Raw genomic sequence first — 23,198 nt, forward strand, 5'->3', positions numbered from 1 at the left:
TTTCTCTCTGTTTTCCAGTTGGTAAGGCTGCCCCGGGGGCAGAATGGCCTTGCACCACCAAGGTTACCGGGATGGGATGCCTGCCCGTAAAAGCAAAGCTGTATCTGGGAGAACCTTTGTGTGCCTGGGACCTAATTAGGAGCCAAATGTGAGAGCTCAGCTCACAGCCTCCAGCTTCTCTGCTGAGCAATCCAAGCCATGGTGAACTTGTTTGGTCATCAAAGGGGGTGTTTATTGCTCACCCTTTATGGCTCACTGTCAGTCAAAAACATGCTGTGATAATTCGAACAGATAAATGTATTGGCAACAAGGAAATAGTTTTCCCTGTTGATTTATATCCATTCCAAAAAAATAAAATAGGAAAGTCACCAAGTTGTGATACCCTGCCTTCCTTGGTTTCATCTCAGCCAACAGAGATCTCAGGAAGCACAACCAGAAACATAATGGGTGTTCAGAACTTGTAAATACATCAAAGTTTTGTCTCCACAACGCATTTCTCATGCAAATAGCTGCCGGATGGGCTGCTCAAACATCACTCAAACACCTGAGTCGCTTCTGCTGTAGACAAAAATCCCTTTTCTGGGGCAGATGAAAAGGTTTGCGTCAGCAGCTACATGGCTTGGTTGTTCAGCAGCACTGAAAACTGAGATTTTCTGAAATAATGGGCTGCTTTCATTTCCTCCTCCAATTCACAGCTTTGGGTTTCTACAGGGCTTCAAACGAGCACGGAAAAAAATTATCCTGTAGTGTTAACCACCTGCAAACAACAACATGTGCAGTTGAAAAGCACTGCTATGTCTGACAGTGAACCTCCAGTCCCAGCAGGAACAGCACTTGGCAGTCTCCACACCTCAGGAAAGAAAAATATACACCCAAGATGCCTTGTAATGGGTCAGAGGTTGACCATGGGCAAACTGCTGTGGGTGTTACTGTTGGCTTTCTGGAGACGCTCACCTCCACACTACAGGAAAGACGTGGAGGCCCTGGAGTGTGTCCAAAGAAAAGCAACAGAAATGTGAAGGGACTGGAGCACAGCCCTATGGCTGAGGGAACAGGGTAGGTCAGCGTGGAGAAGAGGAGCTCAGGGGAGAAGTGGCTCTGCAGCCCTGACAGGAAGCTGTGGGAGGGGATGTCAGCCTCTGCTCCCAGGTAACAGCGACAGGGTGATTGGTGGTGGTCTCATGTTCAGAGGAGGTTCATGTTGGACATTTTGAACAATTTCTGCTCCAGAAGAGCAGCGATGCAGTGGCACAGCTGCCCAGGGAGGTGGGGGAATTGCTGTCCCTGGAGGTGTCCCAGAGCCGTGGGGATGTGGCACTGAGGGACATGGGGGGATGCGGGCACGGTGGGATGGATTGGGGTTGGACTAAGGGATCTGAGAAGTCTCTTTCAGCCTTAATGATTCTATGATTCCATGATTCAAAGTGCCACCCAGCCATCGAGCTACCGTGCAGCCCAGGTTGGGTTCTGTGAGCAAAGCTGCTTGCTGCATCCTTTCTGCTGGGAGATGCCGAGTTCAGCTTGGATCACTAGACATTCCTCAACAGTAAATAGGACGTGTGTGTTACCAGAGCTATTTCAACTTTGCAGAGCTGGGAGGCATAATTTGCAGAGCAACAGATGCCAAAGCCTGGACCTAGCCCAGACACCAGCCGTGTCACAGGGCAGCTCCCACATCAATGATTATGGATGTCAGGGGAAATCTCTTCCCTAGGCAATGACCTGCAATGCAACTGCATTTGGCTTGCAGAAGTAATAAACCTCATAAAAATGAACTGGAGAGTCTATAAAACTTGCTGAAGAGAATCTCTAATGTTCAAAATCATCACAGATGAATGCAGAGTGGAACTCCCTGGGTCTGGAAAAGCAAAAATTCTTTTACAAGGATTGCTCATGTCTCCTTGGAGGCTCCATGCTCCATCCACGCAGCTCCTGCCCCCATGTCCCTTCCATGGCCAGAAGTCAGGGCTGAGCACAAGGCCAGGGCGCAATGCAGACACTGTGTTCTGGCAGCAATACTGCCTCTCCTACTGATGATAAAGCAAACCTGGGCAATGTTTCAGGGTGGGGAGGATTAATCACCATACTGTTTCAAACATGCTCATCCAACAGCACGAAGTGTTGAGTTTCCTTTTCCTTTTAGGGAATAACTGACAAAACATAAAGAACACTGTTTGCTTAAAGAGTTCCTCCTGCTGCTGCATTTCAGGGCCAGGTCAGCTCCTGGCTCCCTCAGCACACTGACTGCTACATAGCCACACACATCCACCAAGGGATATACTAATGCCCTAGTGCCAGCCTGCTCTGTGCATGCTTCACACACCTCCCAGCCACAGAACACGATTCCTTACCCAAAACAGCCAATCTGTGTCAGAAATAGGGTGGTCAGGACCCCAACTACCTTCCTCCCATCCTTGGAAGCAGTGGACAAAGCCACCACTTATTCCCAATGCATTCTGTCTGCCCCTTTAAATCTTGGGAGAACCACATTTTCCACGCAGTGAACAACAACTTCTGCCTCCACTTGGCCACAGACAGCCAGGACCTCCAACCTCCAACCTCCTTCTTGCAAAATTAAAACTCTCAGGACAGTCATAAAAACTCTGAGCATGAGGAAGGAACACAATAAAATGCCTGCTTACAATGCAAGTGATGGCCTGGAAAAACAGATTGATGCTACACGCTGATTTACTGAGCCTGATCCTAAGAAAAGCCGTCACCTTAAAGAAAACAGACACTGAACTTTCTGAAGTCTTGGTGTGTGCCAAACCTCTAATAAATTGCATGTAAATCCTCCTTTTTTTTTTTTTTTTTTTTGACAGATGATTTGATCTTGAAAACATCACTGCGCACAACTGAACCAAGAGAAGGCAGGTTTAATTGCAACCTACAGGTAACTCCCAGGAGGAGGGATGACACTTTGACATTGATTAAGCCTCAGATTATTTTCCTGTGTACTGCAGGGAACACCTTTCAGGAGGGGTGCCCACACTGAATACAGGCTGCGTGTCCCCTGCCTGATATGACTGCTCAGCTTCCAGCTGTGGAGGACAGACAAGGGCTTTGTGTACCCATCTGATCAAGTGAGAGGTTGCTTATCCATGTTTTTATCTTCAACTTATATTTTTTTTAGCTCAGTGTTTAAACCAAAGCATTAAATGAAAACCAATGAAACACTCTCCCTATTTTTGGGCAGAGGGGTTCTCTGATTTTGCACAAACTGGTAGTGGTACCAGTCACCAATCTCTTTTCGGATGAAGAAACAGAATCACAGAATCACTGAGGTTGGAGAAGACCTCTCACATCCCCAAGTCCAACCCCAGCCCACCCCCACCGTGCCCACTGCCCACATCCCTCAGTACCACATCCCTACAGCTCTGGGACACCCCCAGGGACAGTGACTCCCCCCATCCTTGGGCAGCTGTGCCACTGCGTCACTGCTCTTGGAGAGAAGGAATTGTTCCCAGTACCCAACCTGACCCTCAACGTGAGGCCATCACTCTCACCCTGTCGCCATTACCTGGGAGCAGAGGCTGACATCCCATCCCACAGCCTCCTGTCAGGGCTGCAGAGCTCTGCCCTGAGCTCCTCTTCTCCACGCTGACCCACCCCATTCACTCCCACAGCGCTGTGCTCAGACCCCTCACAGCTCTGCTCCCTTCCCTGGACACAATCCACGACCTCCATGTGTTTCCTGTAGTAAGGGGCCCAAAATTGAACATAGCACTCGAGATGTGGCCTCACCAGTACCAAATACAAAGGGAAATGTGTAACACTCTGCCTGTTTCTGCTTGATACATCAGTCTGTACTCACCGGATGTGATTTCATGAGATGAACAGCTCTCATTAACTAATGCAGTGCCACCCACCACATGCCAGCAGTGCAATCCTCTGCACTCAGCCTTCTCATCTCAGCTGTCTGCAGTCTTATGCTGGCAATACAATGCATTTTTTCTTGCCTTTTCAAATGTTTTCTTACATTCTCAAAACCATGGCTGCAAGGAATAGAGGAAGGACTCTGAGTAGCAGAGATGAAGGTTGGGATCCACTGCATACAGCCTGCAGGGAGCCAGCTGGAGAGCAAAGAACACCCTCCTGGCTTTTTAACCCATACCTTCGTTTCTCATGTGCTTCTCCTGCCACTAAAAAAGATGATGTTCTCTCCTGGTTCAGCTTCTGGGCAGCTGGTGCTCCCCCCCAGCAGCAGCCAGATGCCCTCACTTCTTCAGAGAAAGCACATGGATAAATACACAGCACTGGAGTTTGAACCAAAAAGCTGCAATCTCTCTGAATGCCTGCATGACTCAAACACAAGCAGCTGGTTAGAACCAGATATCTTAGTCACTTCTGTTTTTAAGGCAAGACCATGGTGTTTTTCTGTTATCTGGAAAAAGAAACATCTGATGCAGAGCAGCCCCACAAAATATGAAAAATATGAAGTCAAGCTCCAGTTCCAGCTGGGAAACTGGTTGGTGACACTGCTTGTGACATCAGCACAGCAAAGACTGCCCACAGTCCTCGTGCTGCTGCTGTGTTAGCTGGGCTCTGCCATACAGAGGCCACTTGGGAATGCCTGGAGGCAGCATTAGAGATAGCAACATACACTCAAATGTCTTTTCAGATGACCTCCTGTGCTGTTTTTACGGCTTCATGTCCCTCCTGAGGACATTCCCAATGAGCTGAGCACCAATGTTGGCACCAAGCATTCCTTCACTCCAAGGAGAAGTTCAGCACAGTGCAGACTATGCAAGAAAGTTGCAGTCACAGAGAACGGCCTAGAGCTCAGAAACATCTTCTACAAAGCCCACCAAGTGCCCAGGCTGCTGAGAGCCAGAAATCAGATCCAGACATATAATTTTCATGCAATCATTTTGTCCCTTTCCGAAGGGACTGGAACTGTCTCTTGAATAGGTTAATCAAAATCTTAGCTGATTATGTGAGCTGTAGTTTCTTTCCCAGCGAGCTAAATGAGAACATTCAATATACAGAAATTAAGTTGGTTTCAATGAGTACATCCATCTCTGCAAGCGTGGGCTTTAGCTTCCAGACAAAACCAGCACTACACTGAATCAGGCTTGCAATGCAAACAGACAAGATTAGGGAAGGAAAAACAGGAAAAAACACTCAATTATAATGAACATTCCTTGCCCCCAAAGCAGAAGGGCTTTCTGTTCAGATCTGGGAGGACAGCTTGGCCCCTCTCTGCCTCAGTGCCCCCTCATCAGATGGATGCAGACCTCAAGCAAATCTGGGGAAGGCAAAATGTGGGTGGTAACAGAACCAAGAAACACAATGCCAGGAGCCTGAGAAACCCTGGCTGCTGCGGAATGAGAGGTACCAGGGCTGTCCAGGTGCTGGCCGGGCTGTGTGCTTGTCAGGCACAGAATCACCGAATCACAGAATGGGTTGTGTTGGGAAGGGAGCTCAAGGATCATGAAACTCCAACCCCCCGCCACATGCAGGGCCACCAATCTCCACACTTAATACCCAGGGCCCCATCCAACCTGGCCTTGAACACCTCCAGGGATGGAAGGGGCATCACAGCCTCTCTGGGCAGCTGTTCCAGCACCTCACCACTCTCATACTAAAGAACTTCCCCCTGATATCCAGCCTAAATCTTCCCTCCCTCAACTTCAAACCATCTCCCCTTGTCCTGCTGTCATCTCTCCTTTCACAGAGTTGCCTCCCCTCCTGTTTGTAGGCTCCCTTTAGGTACTGAAGGCTGCAATGAGGTCACCCTGCAGCCTTCTTCTCTCCAGGCTGAACAAGCCCAGCTCCCTCAGCCTGTCTTCATAGTAGAGGTGCTGCAGACTTCTGATCATCTTTGTGTCTCTCCTCTGGACCATCTCCAACAGCTCCCTGTCTTTCTTGTACTGGGGCCTCCAGACCTGGACACAGTACCACAGATGGGGCCTCACAAGAGCAGAGCAGAGGGGACAATCACCTCCCTGTCCCTTCTGGCCACCCCTCTGCTGATGGAGCCCAGAATCCCATTTGCTTTCTGAGCTGCAAGAACACACTGCTGGCTCAGGTTGAATTTTTCATCCACCAGGACCCCCCAGGTCTTTCTCTGCAGGGTTGCTCTCAAGGACTGCTCCTTGCAGTCTGTAAGGAGCCTCATGTTCTTGAGAGGATGGCCCTTAAGATGATGCCAAGCTCCAGTTCTGCCTGGGTTATCCTCCAGTAGAACCAAAAAGTACAGCTTCAGTTTGAAGCTTCTTTGCAAGCTGTTCTGTGACAAATATTCAGAACATGTTTTGAACATCCTTTGCCTTCATCTCCATTGTCACCAGATGCCTTATTTCTCATATACATCCCCAAATGGGAGTTTTTGGACAGCCTTCTCCTGGAGACCAGCAGCAGCTCAGATTCCCAGCAGCATCTTACCCCTCCCTGTCTTCTTGGATTATTGTAGAACACTAAGCTTCACAGTCCTATGTGCTTGTACTGACTCCAACTTAAAACTGTTTGGTTCTTTTGTTATCAGTGCAATCAAACTATCGAGGAAGCAGAATTCATCCACACAAGCAATTATTCTGGTCTGGGAGCTTCTGGCTGCACACAGCCACAGCAATTAACTCCATGTCACAGCCACACATGGCATCTCACTTCTGCTCATTAGCAATAACACCATCCTTACAGCTTCTGCACAATTTAGAGCGTGCAAAATACAGATGTGTCCCATCATGTTTGCTCTGCCTCAAGTAGCCTGCAAGCAGCTGTGGAGCTGCTGTGCCCAATAGATCTGGGCACATCTAAGCGGGCTTTGGAACAGCCCTGCACCAAGGCTACATGCTGCAGGATTCAGTGTAGGCAAAGCCCAAGCACTGTTGTTCTTGCATTTGTCACAGTCTTCCAGAAAAAGTGGAAGACTGGGGAAGCTGCTGAAGGCTTCTGAGAAGTGATACTGCTTCTGTTAATTATACTGCGTGCACGCTCCCAGCTTTTCTAGTGTTTGCCACTGGAGAGAAGAGCTCATTTAGAGAGGGTGAAGAGATAAAGCAATTAAAAGAATAGCTGTAAGCCTAGCTAGGAGGTAATGAATGGTAGTGCAGCAGAATGCTAATGCTGTGTTCTGGCTCCCTGTGAATGGACGTGTGCAGCTCATCGGAGGAGTCCTGCTCCAGTGCACACATCTCTTCCCAAAGATTCTCCTCTGCAGCTATGAAAAATGTATATGGTACAAAAGGAGTTGTTAAAATCCCCTGCTAGGGCTAAATTAGTTTGGTTAACAGGCACACCTGACCTCTCCTCTTCTGCCATGAGGGATGAGCATCACTGTGGGGACGCAGCCCTGCTGATGGAAGCCCATGGAGCATTGCTAACCCACCTCTGGGCCAGGCCCCCACATCTCCCTCCTTCCTACTTCCAGGAATGGTTTTATGGCAAGGAAAAGCCCCAGGGTACATACAAATACAATGAGACACTCAGTATTAGGACAGGATTAGGTGTCCCTCAGGGGAGTGATGCCCTTTAATATCTTCAGCAGTCACACTGACAGTGAGGTCAAGTGCACCCTTAGCATATTCAAGGACAACACCAAGCTGTGTGGTGCAGTTGATAACCTGAGAGACAGGACGCCATCCTGCCATCCAGACAGGACATCATCCAGACATAGACAGGCTTGAGAGTGGGCCCAGGAAAACCTCATGAGGTTCAACAAAGCCAAGTGCAAGGTCTACACCTGGGTTGCGGCAACCCCCACTATCTGTACAAGCTGAAGGATGATGTAAGGATGGAGCACAGCCCTGCTGAAAAAGACCTGGGGGTACTGGTGGGTGGCAGCTGGACATGAGGCAGCAGTGTGCCCTCACACCCACACAGCCAACCGTACCCTGGGCTGCATCCAAAGCAGTGCAGCCAGCAGGACAGGGAGGGGATGTGCCCCTCTGCTCTGTGCTGTGAGACCTCGCCTGGAGCAGTGAGGTACTAGTAGAGTCTGATCCTTGGGTTCCACCACAGGGCTGCATGGGGCAGTGGAAGCCAGGAGAGTTACAAGCTGGCTGCAGGGTATGGTGGTATGTTCAGAAGATCTGATATCAGAGGAGCTCTGTGCTGCATGAACTCAGTCCCAGTGCCTGGGTACCTGCCTGACTTGCACAGCTGTCCCCAGCCCCATGTTGGTAAGAGGCTGCTGCTTTTCTGGGGTGTGCAATGCACATGGGCACACTGTAGTTCTGGAGGCTGTGCCTTACAGCTGCCCCACAGCACAGGGAGTAAACAACTGCCAATAGAGCAGCATTTCCCAAGTTAGAATGATTTGTAAAGCCTTGTTCTGCGGCTAAATCATAGACCTATATGAATATATATATATTTAAATGTGTGTGCATATGTGCTTGTGCATTATACACATAATTTGTGCATTTCTGGTGGCACTGACATCAGCAGTAATGTATCATTACCACCCTGTTAGTTTTCAGGCAGTTCCCCATAAAGCACTGGCAAAGCCTGGGTGAGCAGCCAAGACCACAAGTGACAAATCAATCCCTGGCAGCTCTTGCTTTGCCTCCTGCTTTGAATGGGAAGAAGGAAGGTGGAAGGGAGTGTTCACCATGGAGAGGAAAACACCACTTGATCATCTCTTTTCAGCAACAGCAGGATTCTGAATATAAGTTGCCAAAAGCAATTGAAATACGTGACAGATTTTGCTGTTCCTACTGCCAGATGCAATAACCAGCATGGATGAGGACAGCAGGAGGGCTCTGCTGCAGATAGGGAATTTTTCTACCTCTGCCAACACTACGCACCAAGAGTGCAAAACACTACTGTGTTTTGAGCCAAGAACTGACCCTGGAATAGGATCATGGAACACGGTGCCATCCCCTAGCTGCATCTGCACAAAGCCATGCTCCTCACTCAGGCCCATCCAGCCACATCACTGATCTCCTGGAGACTTTTCCAAGGCCATCAGGAAGAATTAAGTCCCACTAATCCCTCGGCTACTTTTGGGTGTCTCACTTTGGTTCTGCCTTCTCCTAACTGCACCCTGTTGACAACAGGTGTGCTGGGTGCTGTGTTCCCAAAAGAGCTACGTTCCTCTGAGCCATGGCTGCTCCTGCATTATAGGCCAACCTCATCTCCCATCCACCTGCCCAACTATTCTCCTGTCCATGCCCTTCCCAACCAAACCAACTAAAGACACCAGCACAGATATGCATTTTGTCCACACAGGTCCCCTGCTCCTAAAACTGCTCCAGGAAATCAAATCCACATTTTGCAATTCAGGTGGCGATAGCAATTAGTAACAATCAGTAGGAACACAACTTTCTTCATTTTCCACTCTAGCTGTAATGTAGTTTTGATGGCAAACTTTGCTTTGTACACCAAGCAAATTCAATGAGAAGTATGAGATGGGGGAAGTTAAAAAACAGTGTTAAAGATGAATTGAATTCCTCTTTCAAATAACAAATAATTCAAATTCAAATGGCCTTTTGGAAAGATAAACTTCATATTGTCCTCACATGCCTCAGCTTAGGATCCCACATTCTTTCTAAGCCAAATGCAAACTGGCATGCCCAGGTGATGCTATGGATATCGCCTGGATAAACAGGCACACAAAGAAGGAGGCAGCATGCCTCATTCACCTTTATGATAGTTAAAGTTATTAATGGCCCACACTTCCAAATCTCATGGCTCAAGTGTTATTTTTTTACACTAAAATCCAAGGCACTTGGCTGCTCTCACAGCATCAGCTGCAGAGGAAGCAGACTGAAGCCCCTGAAATTTCTCAAATTAATTAGCAGATGAGTAGTTTGTATCACACTGGTGTCGGGCACTGCTGAGCTTGGTGGCCACTACACACATAGGTAAGGCAGGGTCTAGAGGCTTCTTTCACCTGCTAGCTGAAGGCTCTGCAATTAACCAGGCTATTATTTTTCTAAGTGCTTGCTGCACTCATTTGAAATAAGATTACTCTTTTCATCTTCTTTTCTTTGGATGGATTTTTTCTCTCTGGAGGAATAGCAATTCCTCCAAAAAATAGAAAATCTCTCTCTCCGGAATATGACTCAGTATTGGCTTTCATTTGGGTTTCTAAGCAGACTCATCCATGCAGGCTTTTGAAGTATGATTCCTCTTGGAAGGAGAAATAACCCAGCAGGCTGCATCTCTGTGCACAGTGGGAGCAGCCAGGTGCCTCACTGAGCCTCATCTTTGGTGCACTGTAAAACCAAAGCACACTTTGCTGCCCCCCACCCAATCACATCCCTGTGGGACAGTAAGTGCTGTATCGCTGTGGCATTCATCCCATGCCTGGGCTCTGTGCAGACAGAAGTATGGCCACATAGGGACAGAACAGGGCAAGGTGCCCACAGTGAGGGCTGCAGGGCTGGGAGGCAAAGAAAGCAGGTGGTCCTAAATCCTCTCTGTTTGCTGTGGGCAAGACAGCTGGGCAGGGTGGAGCTCACACATTCACACTGTTACCTTTTACAGTGCAGCAAAGCTTTTAAATGGAGTGGAAAAGCAAAAGGGCCACTTAAATGTCCTCACAGGTAATACCAAGCATCACTTCAGATATCACAGAGATCAAACTGCATGAAAGAAAACAGCCTGGAAAACAAAAACAAAAACAAACACAAAAAAAACAAAAAAAAACAAAAACAAAAACAAAAAAAAAAAACACAAAGAGAAAAGGAGCCACCACAAAGAGACACAGACCCAGCAGAAATGGAGACTTTGCAATGTTTGGCAAAAGGGACTGCATGCCTGCATCCTCTCTGCGGCACCCAAACACCGTGTGCCCTGCTCTGTGGGATGGGGGGAACTTACTTCGTGTTGTCTGAGTCAATGGTGTGGAACAGCTTCTCGAGTTCCTCCTCATTGAGCGTCCCGTCGGAAAAAAAGGCCTGAAACTCCTCCAGGGACAGCTTCCCATCATCTGCAAACAGCAACACACAGGGTGAGAAGGGGCAAAGTGATGTGAAACCAAGAGCTGTTCCCACATGGAATCTCAGAGGGTCTCCTGGTGGTTCTGCAGGACTGCCCTGCAGGCAGAGGCAATCCACTGCATGGGGACTTCTGGGGTCTCCAGCAGCAGCAGGGACAGCTGATTGCCCCTGGTGCAGAGACACTGGCTGTTAGCAACTAATTGGGTTAATTAACCCAAAGCAAGCCCAAAGAGAAAGAGCTTGCAACCTGCATTCTAAAACTTAATTACATAAAATAAATGGAGGAGCATTTTGCTTGCCATATGTTCAGGATGCTCACTAAGGGATGTTTAACACACACAGAATGCGCCCAGGCTGGGCTTAGTGACAGACCCTGCAGTACCACCTCCATTCCATCTTCTCCAACACCAGACTGGACAGAAATGCAAAATAGTAGCTAACAAACATAGCATGGCACATTTTGCTTTAGCTGCCAACTGTTTAAACACATAAGGGCTGTGTAACCTTAATGTTGTGCCTTTGCTTTGGCAGGGAGGTGGTGACGTACAGGATCCATCTGCCTGGCCATACAGGACAGCTCACAGTGCCTGCTTGGCAGAGCTGCAGCACACAAAGGAATCGTGGAATTACAGAATCATTAAGGTTGGAAAGACCACTAAGATCACCAAGTCCAAACACCAACACATCCCCACCATACCACTGAGTCACATCACTCAATGTGACATCTCCATGTTTCTTGAACAATCCGGGGATGGTGACTCCACCTTCACTCTGGGCAGCTGTGCCACTGTCTCACCAGGTATTGGAAGAATGAGATTTTTTCCCCTAATATCCAACCTGAAAGTCCTCTCGTGCAACTTAAAGCCATCAGCTCCGGTCCTACTGAAGGAGTCACAAGGCGGAGGTTTAGCTGTGCTCTCCTGGCACCAAGAGCTGGAGCAGCAAGCAGCAAGCTCACTGGCAAACTCCTTCTCACAGGTTTGTGTTGATGCCCCCTCCAGCCATGTGTACTGGGGTACTTTGCCATCCTCACCTCCAGACTTGTGGGGTGGCCCTAAAGATGAAGATAGCTGCTGTCTGTGGGAAAGGCACTCTGCTCCCAACTCAGATCAAAAAATAACCTCCAGCTGTAAAGCTCTGGCCACGTGTCAGCTACTGCCAGGAGTTCGGCCATTCGCAGCCTCAGAACGTTGTAGACTGGAAATGTCGACAACTTTGCAGCAGGAGAAGATATCATTTATTATTTAATCAAATCAGCTATAAACCCTGTTGCTGCTTTTTCAGGAAACGATGCTCAAAAACAAAATTAGCCAACTTACCACATACACCTCAATAATTCTTCTCTGAACTAAATAAGTCTGCTGCTCCTAAAACAAATTTGCATTGCCAAATGCTAACCCAGTTTCGCCTGCCTGACACAGATGAAGTTAGAGTGATAATGAACTGATTCTCAGATATCTGTTTAATTGGCAATTACAAAAGGAACACAGCAGGAGAACAAAATCTCAAACAACCACGGGTGAAAAGGGTGTAATTTTCTGAGCAGAACAGTGTCTGCAGAGTGCCCTCAGCTGCGTTCCTTCCCCAAAACATGAACGCATTTCTGCAGAGAGGTTGCAGAATGATGGTGCACCATCCCCTCATACATTCCACGGGATCAGGGCTCACTGCCCAATGAAGTTCTGTCCCAGAGCACTGGGTACTCAGGCACTGTGGGCTTCATTCCAGCTTTGGGACAGATGCCCATCGGCAGGGAAAAGACTCAAACTTGAGAGCGTCTGGAAAAAAGTACTTTGATTAATGATAGCAGATATATGAAGGCAGAAACCAAACCATGTGGTGGGGGGAGATATTTAAGCAAGTGCTTATTGCTCAGAATATCCCAGCTGGAGCAGGCAGTGGTACTTGAATGCCAACTCAGTGGTGATGCTCTTTTGCGTTTAGAGGCTGCACCCAGGGCAATGGCCCATTCCCATGAGACACATCCACCTCCGCACACAGGAGGAGCAGTGCCACCACGGTGCTCCGATTTGGTGTCCTCACCAGGAATAAGGGCTGACTGACCCTGACTGGCAACGACTAGCACCAAGCTCAAAAGGATAGTATTTTTCTGTTCCAGGAGATCTGAACTGCTCTGTGCTTTTGCTGCAAACCTGAAATCAGCACTTGCTCACCTCAAAGCTATGCTTCTTCATGAAGGGCAGACAGAGTTAATCTCCCAGGAAATTCTTTATGTCGACTTGCTGAGAAAGAGAAACTGTAAAGTCAGGCAACTTTTTTCAGTAAAATGCTTTAATCTGAGTTTACAGCTCATTCGCCTCCAAAAAGTGAAAGGTGCTGGAAAGATTCAGGAAAAAGCATTTTCCTTTACCTAGTTTCTTTCTTATAACTCGTCTATTTCATTTTACTCCTCCTTAGCTTTACCCAGGTTTATTTATCTGGTTCCAAGAGTCAGTTAGTGAGCAGCAGCCCCACAGCAGCCTGCAGCTCTGGCAGCACGGGATGGCAATATCACAGTGATGCACTGCAACAGAAACACAGCACAGATCTGTGTGCTGAAGGCTTGTTGCAGCACCAGTGTGGAAATGGCCCCATGGCGTTTAAGCACACAGAGCCCTGATGGGCGAGTGAGGGATCTAGGAGAAAAAGGAGATGACAGTAAATTTCATTTGTTTTTTGAGACCCCACAGAATGTGAATAGGGAAATGTGTAATTTTGACTGGCAAACAGCACTGGAGACATTCATTCCCCACTAGATAACACCACCAGCAGCAGCCAGCTTAAAGCTGATTGTTCTTTAGTGCAGCTTAAATACCTGCCTGCAAACGTAGAAGATAAAAGCAAGGCAGAGTAACGAGGTCATCCCAGGGCTGCCTATCTATAATTGCAACACCGACTGGGAGCAGCATGATGCTGGAGACAGCAGACAGGGACAGTTTCGGGGAGCACGAGTGATAAGAGGAAGCAGAGGGGATGGGTTGTAGGAGGTCAGATTGAAGTGGTGGAAAATCCTGTGCAGGGAGGATGGTGGCCACAACACCATGGACTCACATCTGCGATAAGAGCCAAAGGAGATGCTGTGCTCCAGGAGCGTTCTTATCAACAGCCACAGCAAAGCAAGATTGTCCTGACAGCAGCAGTGTCTGCTCTCACTGAGGGTGGATACGTCTCTGGAACCTGCTTTTCCTGAAAGCTGTTGTGCGTGAGATAGGAACTCTCCAGTTGGATGAACGTCTTTCCAAGCGTTTCCACGCAGCCTACCTGCAGGAGCTCCCATGGAAGCATTTCAGCCTTTAGAATGCATTTCTGCTTTGGGTAAGAAGGGTAATAGAAAAATTGAGACTCTGCACCAATCTCATTAAACAAAGTATCTGTAAGACCCAGAGAAACCAGAGCCACTTTTTCATGCAGATGAGCCTACTAAAGGCAGGCAACCTGCTCCACCTGTTCACTGCACCTTCAAGGGGCGAATTCCAGTCCTGTGGGTCAGTACCTGAGCTGTCAGCAAGGGCGAATGTCATCAGCCAGAAATTGTGTGCGCAGGCACTGAGCAACTGAGGAAAGAGATAATTGGGCAGCAGCTGCTCTGCAATCATTCCTTCTGCAGTACAACATCTTCACACTCCAGCTTCTCAACATAATTCAATCACAGGCGAAGGCCAAAGCGAATTTCCAGCCACACAGAGCCATCAAAGTTGAAACTAACTAGGGAGAGGAGGGTGTGATGGAGATCATTGGGCTGCCTTGCGGGGGTTTTACCATTGCTCCATTTGTCATTGTAACAACCTGACGAGGCTGGGAGCAGCTTTGCTGCTTTCTAACCATGCAGTCAGGCTGCTCCCACCCACTGATGAAATGGGGGGAAATGAAGCCAGCGTCATAAATCATCCAAAATACAGCAAATGTGTTGGCTGAGTATTTGGAAATTCACTCGGAGATACAAAGAGCTTAAAGCAACTACAAAGCAAGATTCTGTTTGCTAAGTCCAGTTGGAACTGCTCATATATTACCTAGAAATATTAGAAATACATTTTGTACCTTATTTTTATTACTGTATGGTCACTAAAATGCTTCAGTCCTGCTTACTACTCAAACTCCAACAGAACTATGGGTAAGAAAATCAGATTATTGTGACCTGTGAACAAAAACAACTGCTCTTTTTTCTTTTCTTCCTCTGAGATATGTGTAGGTACAGAGGCCAGCAAGCACATGGCCTGCCTTCAGAATGGGACCCTTCATCCACCTGAGGTCAGCGGGAGGAAGAAGTAAATTGCTAGGATTATGGTAATTTCCTAGTGAAAAGAATGCTCTAAATGACTCCAAAATCACCTTTTTGCTCATGGCAGTTAGCTAACACCCAGCCCAGATGCTTTGCCAAGGGATGACACCAGGCTGAGTGATGCATAGATGTCCTGGGGCCAGACTGGTGTTCCCACCACCATCGAGTTCTGTTTGAAGCACTTCTGTATGTTTCCTAATGCTGACTGTGGCTGCTGATGGGAGTTGTTCCCATACAGTGCTCTCATATCTGGAGATTTTTACCTCCCGTTTCTTCTCTCTCTGCACTCAGAGCATTCCATAGAGAGACAGAACTCACAAAATAGCAGAGGGCATACCCCAAACAGACAGCCCATTCTGTCTCGAGTTATTTACCCCAGCAACGAAGATCAGCTCCCCTTCAGAAACTTAAGATACTTCACATCAAAACAAATTTCATTACAAAACCTATTTAGTCAGTTTTGTTCTTTTGCTTTCTGCTCTGCAGCAGATCGTAGAAACATAGAATCACAGAATTATCGGATGGCTTGAGTTGGATGGGACCTTGAAAACTATAGTTCCAACCCCCATGCTGTGGGCTGGGTGCCCCCACCAGGCTGCCCAGACCTCCATCCATGGCCTTGGGTCCCACTGCCCACTGAGTAAAAAAAAAATTCTTCTAATACCTAATTTAAATCTAAATCCTTCATGTCCTATCACTATCAGACCATGTAAAAAGTCTTAACCTCTTTAATGACCTCTTTGTTGGTGAGCACAGATGTAGTAATGCTTCTCTGGTTGGTCTGTCCAATACCTGGGTCAGAAAGTTATCGTCAAGACTCCAGGTGTCTCCTAGATGGCTTGCAGCTCACTGTGTTATTTTCCCAGCACACATACAAATGGTTGAAATTCCCATCAGGATGAAAGCCTGTGAGTGCAATGCCTGTTGTAGCTGAAGCATGAAGGCTGCATCAACTGGCTCCCCTTGACCAGGTGGCCCCAACAAACAGTTGAACTTTGTTGGTCTGGTCCCTAGTTTTAACTCACAAACTCTCAACCTGTTGGTGACAGTTTTTTGGCTCTTCACAGTCTATCCACTTCTTAACACAGAGGGCAACTCCCCCACCCTCCTCCCCTCCATCTCTCCTCCCGTCCCTCTCTCCTCTGTTGCTCTTGATTGCAGTGTTCCAGCTGTATGATTTGCCACACCACATTTCTGTGATAGCAATTAGATCATAGCTTCCTAATTGCACTGTGGCTTCCCATTCCCCTCCTTATTTCCCACACTGTATGACTGGTGCAGAGGCGTTTCAGCTGGGCTATCAGCTGTGTTACCTTCTTGGAGGAATCCTCCCAGATTCCTTTGGGACAAATCTGAGGTTCTCCCCTGCTACTTCCAGAAGTGACAGTGTTCCTCAATCCTTCTCTGTTACTTAAAAGTCCATTCCCTTCCTGCATCAAATCTAGTTTACAGCTCTGGTGATGAGCCCAGCCGGCTTGCTGCTCAGAACATTCTTGCCCCTCCTGGTCAGTTGTGTCTGATCTGATGTCAACATTACTGGGCTATCAAAGGACTGAAACTTGTCCGAGGTTATAGTACCCAAAACCCCAAGCATGACACCATCCTCACAGCCACTCACTCATCTGGCCTGTTTTCCTCCTCCTGCCCAGTGACCAACCAGGAGGATGGAAGAGAAATTCCTGTATTCCCAAACCCTTCAACACTCTATCATGGGACATATGGTCTCTTAATATTTTGTAATTTCCTCGTTGCAGCCTCCTGTGACCCAATCTGAATGAGCAGAAGCAGCGGATAGCAGTCCCCTCACTTTGTCGTACCCAGTCACCTCTTCTTGAAGTCAAAAATGCGGCCCCCGACAGGCAGCAAAACTCTCTGGAGAGATTATCCAAGCAGCAAACAGGAGCCTCAGTGCCTTGCAGAGGAGCCCCCAGTCACTAACATCCTTCTCCTTTCTTTGAGTCCTTGCTTGGACCAATTTAAAGTGGCTGCTTGTTCCTAGGTCTGATACATTATCCTCATCCTGTCCTCTTTCCATATCCAGAGTCCTATACTTGTTGCTCAGGGGCACTTTGGGCCAAGGGCAGACTACTCCTTTCTGCTCTGAGAAGAACGAGGGTCCAGTTTCCCTTGTCTTAATGTTTCTGTGGTCTGTATCCTCAAAGTCTGAAGCTGGCTTACTTCCTTCCCTTGCACACGCAGCAGCGTGGCTGGCAATCTTCCCTTTGGGACACGGCCTGGGTAAAATGCAGACTTCCTTATAGTCAGACAGCTGGACCTCATTCACCAGCAATGCCAGGCACCCAGCAGTGCCCATTAGCATGCCAGCACAGTCACCAAGCTGCTCAGCCTTTATCTTCAAATCAAGCCTTTTGTCGTCCTGGAATTAGAAGTAATTTTGAAATTAGTTTTAATGGGAGCTATAGATAGAAATCAAATGTAGGCTGGTAGGCAGGAGACATGCAAGAGGGATGGAGCACACGGTCTCCTGCTGCCTTTTGTTAAGGTTTTACTGCTTCTGATTTTCCAGATAACCCTTACCCTGCTGTAACGAGCTGATTTAAATGTGCTTTTTTTTCCTGCTCTCACTCCATATCCTGGCTTTGGATATCACGCCATCGTTCTTCCAAACACAATCTACACAAATCCCCATTCTTTCATTATTTAAATGCTAGGATCAGCCTTTGCCAGTGTACAAACAATCTGGTCAGAGTGCAATTGCTGCTTAGTACAGTAGTAGCCTACAGAGCTGCCTTAACCCATCACTGTGCTGCAGAAAAACAGGAGATGAAGTAGCTCAGGCCTGTTGGTAACTGACCCTGCTGCAGAAATCCCAGCAGCTGTATATTCTGACCTCAAATCTCCCTGCTTCCATTTAAGGTAACGTTCTCCCAAGAAAACCTTGCTTAAAAAAACAGAACTCATCTCCTGCAGCGCCTTAAAGCTAACTGTTCTGCAGGGAGAATTCACTAGCCATGGGAAATATGCTAAAAGTCAATAGCAGGAGAAAATCTAATATTTGAACAGGTATATCAGAATATGAAGTACCATAGTTGTTTGCTACCTGTTCAACAAATAGTTCATTTTTATGCATTAACAAACCATTACCCTCCTCATTAACTGCTGCTCTTTTCCTTCCCAAATGTGCAGATGAAGCACTAGAGCTTTTGGCTGTAGACAAATTAGCAGGAAATTACAGAGGATTACGGAGCTACAAACTCCTTGCTTTCTGCAGCCCCGTGGAGGAATAACCAGATTGCACTGGTAGCACCGCTGATTTTCCACCCAGCTAACAAGCTGTGCAGGGATGAAGGCAGTCAATTAAACTTATCTGGAAAGCAGATCTCCATTTGCATTCTCAGAAAGCAGGAGTTAGCCTCGTGCAGTGCCATCTGCAGCAGACAGGACACCCAGCTCCTCGAGCTCTTGAAAGCTAATGGTCCCCAAATCCCTATTACAGGCTCTAAAACAAACTGCTGCTCCTGTCCAACGGTCCCTCTCTCATTGGTTCCTTTGTCCATGGCCAAACCTCCTCCAGACACATCAGTTTGGAGGTTTCCTTTACTCCATGACTCAGCAGAGCCTCTGGATCCCATGGATTTGCAGGGCACTTGCTCCTAAATTTATGCTCTCCCTTAATAAACCTTCTCACCCTCTCAGATATTCTCACAGCCAAACGTCTGCCCAATGCCCAGCCCCAGCCCTATGCCTAGCTCCAGCCCTATGCTGAATTCCAGCCATGTTCTCAGCACCAGCCCTATCTGTGGTAGGCACCAGTGCTATTCTCAGTGCCAGACCTATGCTCATCATCAGCTCTGTGCCAAGCTCCAGCCCTATGCTCAGCTCCAGCCCTGTGCTTAGCATCCCCTGCGACTCAGCCTGGCTGGAATAGGAGCCCCAGCTCTGCCAGAGGTATTTAATGTCTCTAAGCCAGCAGTGTGCAGACCTTTCCAGGCGCTTTCATCTGTTTGCTTTGCAAAGCAGCTGAGCACCACAGAAGTAGAGCATCCCTGCAGGGAAGGCACATCTGCTCTGGAAAGATTGCAAAGAGAAACAAAACAAAACAAATATTAATTCCTGCTCCAGCAAATTTAACAAGCACATCTTTAATCACATTCTTTCTCAACTTCCTTTTAACAAAAGTACAGCATTCATATCTTCTCTGTTTATTTTTTTACCAGTGGATCATTTCAAATTAGGGAAAAAAAAAAAAAAGGACCGTTATCAGGCTTTCCAGCTTTAAGCAAGTGGAAGGATGTTTCAATGCATTTTCCCCAATTACACATAAAACAGCATCCCATGGTGAGGAGCAGGAGCCTCTGCAGCACCAAAATGCACCAGGAGAGCCCAGACCCCCACAGCTCGGCACTGCCAACTGCAAGGAAAATGCAAAAACAATCCCACAGAAATCCACCTCCTGTGATTTCTCACAGCAAATCGAGAAAAAAATAAACCCCCAAGTATCCAACGCAACTGCTCTATTGCAGGCTCCCTTCTGCCCTGCTCTTTGGAATATTCATCTCTGCCACTGCTTGTTAAAATTATCCTATTGGAGAGCGGGTTTCAGTGCAGTCTTTGTGAATTTTTAATGTCCTGTGCTACTCAGCTTTTGCTGAATCCATGCTTTTTCCACAGAGCAGCACTTCCACGTGCCTTGCCCTCCCCTTTCAGCACAGCTCTGTCATCAGGCTGGACACAGGGAATGCTGCTCCCTTCCCTTCTTCCTCCTTTACCATTTCCCCTTGTTCCTTTACTGCTGAAGAGTCATCCCCTTCTTTCTTACAGCCCCTTTAGATGCTGAAGGCTGCTCTCAGCTCTCCCTGCAGCCTTTCCCTTCTGCATGCTGCACAGCCCCAGCTCTCAGCCTGTCCCTGTAGGGAGGTGCTCCATCCCTCGGGTCATTTCTGTGGCCTTCCTCTGGATGCTCTCCAACAGGTCTGTGTCTTTCTGTACTGAGCACTCCCATCTGGACGCAGTGCTCCAGGCGAGGTCTCACAGCACAGAGCAGAGGGGCACATCCCCTCCCTGTCCTGCTGGCTGCACTGCTTTGGATGCAGCCCAGGGTACGGTTGGCTGTGTGGGTGTGAGGGCACACTGCTGCCTCATGTCCAGCTGCCACCCACCAGTACCCCCAGGTCTTTTTCAGCAGGGCTGTGTTCCATCCTTAAATCCTCCAACATGAAATGGTAGTGAGGGCTACTATGCCCCAGGTACAGAACTTGCATGTGTCACTGCTGAACCTCATGAGGCTCTCCTGAACCCACTGCTCAGCACTGTGATGCTCCACAGCTTACTACATGAACTACATGAACTCCTTTGAGTCTTCTTCTCCTTCCTTAAAGTTTGCAGTGCCGGGGCACACCAGTGTGCCCATGTTGTGCTCTGTGGATACACTCTGAACCTTCCTGTGTTTCCACACTCTCATCAAACACTGTGCCTCCAGACTGGCTCAGTGCACAGAGGAGTGGGTGACCTTAGCAGAACTGGTGAGCTGCTCTGCCACCTGGCTGTACGCACCTGTCTTTTTCATCTACAAAGAAAAGGACCCAAGGACGATATGGGGTATGGCAAATACAGTGCAATCTCTACAAAAACAATGTTGCTGCAGAGGGTCTCAGTACTGTACAGATCTCCTGCAAGACCTGAAGCACGTAGAGATATCAGTGGCCAAGGGGACTTTGGGCACTCCCTGCTTGCTTCGTCCCAGCAAGACCCCACTGAGCACGTCTCAGGATGCTTTGTGATGCTGTTCCCTTCTGGGGAAATCCCAGCAAACATCCCAGGCAGGCGGAGTGCTGGGGGCTTAGGGCTTGGTACCACCCTTCATAGAAAACCTCTGATGGAGGGCTCTGATTTTGCCACAGGAGATAATGTATTTACACCCTAATTAAAGAGAAGGTCTTCTCCTGGAGCACATTGGCATACTTCTGCAGAAAGGAGCTCACCCAGCCCCAGTTTCCTGCCTGCCAGCCCCTGCACCAAGCACTGTGCCGGACTGCGAGGAGCATTTAATCCCCATTCCTCTATAAAAGGATCAAAATGCTCAGCGGGTTGGTAATTCAAAGGTTCAGCCATCCAACCTTCATGTATCAGAGCAAAAAATACACACTGTGGGCTTGAAACTGGAATATTAAAACTGTAGAAGGTGGGAGGCAAAAGGGAAAAAACCCTGCTTATACGATGCCACGAGGGACCAGTGCTGTTCTGTAGTGATTTATGATGTAAGAAAGCTGCTTGCTTTCATGTTGCCGCGGTTATTCAGCCGCTCGCTGCATGAATACATTTGCTTGATTCAGTGAGAGGCTCAGAGAAAGCACACGGGAAGGAAGAGATCAGCTCTAGGATCCAGAATTCTGGTTCATGATTTCTAAAACAAGGCAGATCTCTTTGCTCAGATGATTCCTGCAGCAAAGAGCCCCAGTCTGTGGACAAGGGAGGACTTCAAGGGGAAATGGTTTTAAACTGAGACAGGAGATTTGGGTTAGATATTAGGAGAAAGTTTTTCACCCAGAGGGTGGTGAGGCACTGGAACAGGTTGCCCAAGGAGGCTGTGGATGCCCCATCCCTGCAGGCATTCAAGGCCAGGCTGGATGTGGCTCTGGGCTGGTCTGCTGGTTGGTGACCTGCACACAGCAGGGGGTTGGAACTGGATGAGCATTATGGTCCTTTGCAACCCAGGCCATTCTGTGATTCTATGATGACTCAGCTGGAGTGGGCTGGATCCCCTCACTGGCCTTCAGTCCTCACTGTAAATGTTTTTTTTTATCCCTGCTATGCACAGTCCTGCACTTATAACTTCTTGCACTTCACCCTTCCTTAAGTTAATTGCTACCATAGTGCTTCCCCCTCTGGTTTTCTTAGAAATTCCTTTTTCCTGTTTCGCAGGTACTGGGTTAGAGGATGCAGCGAACAAACCTACAAACCTGGCTCCTCCCTCTGCACGCCATCAATATTTCATCTTGGTTTCAGTCTTGTGCAAGTGAGCTCTTCCTACTACAGCATGCACCTTCCCCCCACTGCTTAACATGTACCAAGCACATTAATTAAAGCTGCTATCACTCCAGCTACAAAAGTATAAGACAGACCCTTTTGCAAGGTGCTAGGTTTGCTCTGAACAAAGAACCCAGCACAGCCACATCTCCAGGTCCTGATCCCTATCTCTGTGAACAAAGCACAGAATGCTATCAGCTATTAATTCCCAACAGCTGTCCGGTGTGCAGCAAAACAGGGCCTGTGAGGGTGAATACTCTGATTTTGGCTAATCCAGGGCTGTTTGCTGATACAAATTCAGCCTAAAAAGGAAGGAAAATCAGCCTTGCTTAATGGAGTGTGACATGCTTGAGAGCCAGCAAAGCAGTCAGCTGAAAAGGAAACATCTTGTGATGAATAGAAAACCCTTTAGAAAGGAAAATACTTATTTTCAGAGTATGTCTGCTGGCCGACCGGGTGCCAAGCTGTGGCTGTGTGACAAAGGGCATCGTCTCCCTCCTCACCGTGTGCCCATAAGATCAGTTATTCCTCTCTCTGCGGCCTGTATTATCTGGGAAAAAAGAGTGAGGGAGATAATAGGAAGAAAGATATCCCGTGATTTATAGCTGCTCCTGGCCAGCTGCCCAAACGTAGGCGGCCAGAACATATTTTCCACAATTGTCTGGCAAAAAATTGCTAGGGAATTAGAAGGATTATTTGCAGCAGTTCTGGTTTCAATTTTTGCCTTATTTAACAGCTCTAATGAACCACCTTCAACAAAGGCAGCGGGTTGCAGCAGAACATAATTAGCGGCAAAGGCAGAGCCCCCGCTCTGCATGGCAGTGGGGTGGGCAGTGGGAGTGCAGCACAGTGATTTTTCTTCACCCAGGGCTCGAGCTGAAAGGCAGAGGAGAGCCCCACTGCCAGGAGAAGGAAGAAGCACTCCATCTGCTCAGAAGTCCCAAGGGAAATCCATCGCTCGCTGAGGTCGTTCAGACCAACGTCAAGCAGTGAAACTGGATGCCACGAAGATTTAATAAAGAACCTAAAAAATGACTAACTTGAAC

At 47.9% G+C, this 23,198-nt stretch overlaps 1 protein-coding gene across 1 annotated transcript in view; it reads right to left on the reverse strand.

Annotated features, from left to right (window-relative positions):
* The window catches only part of NECAB2 (N-terminal EF-hand calcium binding protein 2), a gene marked incomplete at both ends in the record, with an annotated part of 52,995 nt that overhangs the window by 14,997 nt on the left and 14,800 nt on the right, over positions 1 to 23,198 (reverse strand). The window contains one exon of the mRNA XM_079541595.1: positions 10,768 to 10,876. Within this exon, the coding sequence (XP_079397721.1) occupies positions 10,768 to 10,876 (109 nt within the window). The remainder of the gene's footprint in view (positions 1 to 10,767; positions 10,877 to 23,198) is intronic.

Source organism: Tetrao urogallus (genome assembly GCF_951394365.1).
Source record: "Tetrao urogallus genome assembly, chromosome: 12".
NCBI lineage: Eukaryota > Metazoa > Chordata > Aves > Galliformes > Phasianidae > Tetrao > Tetrao urogallus.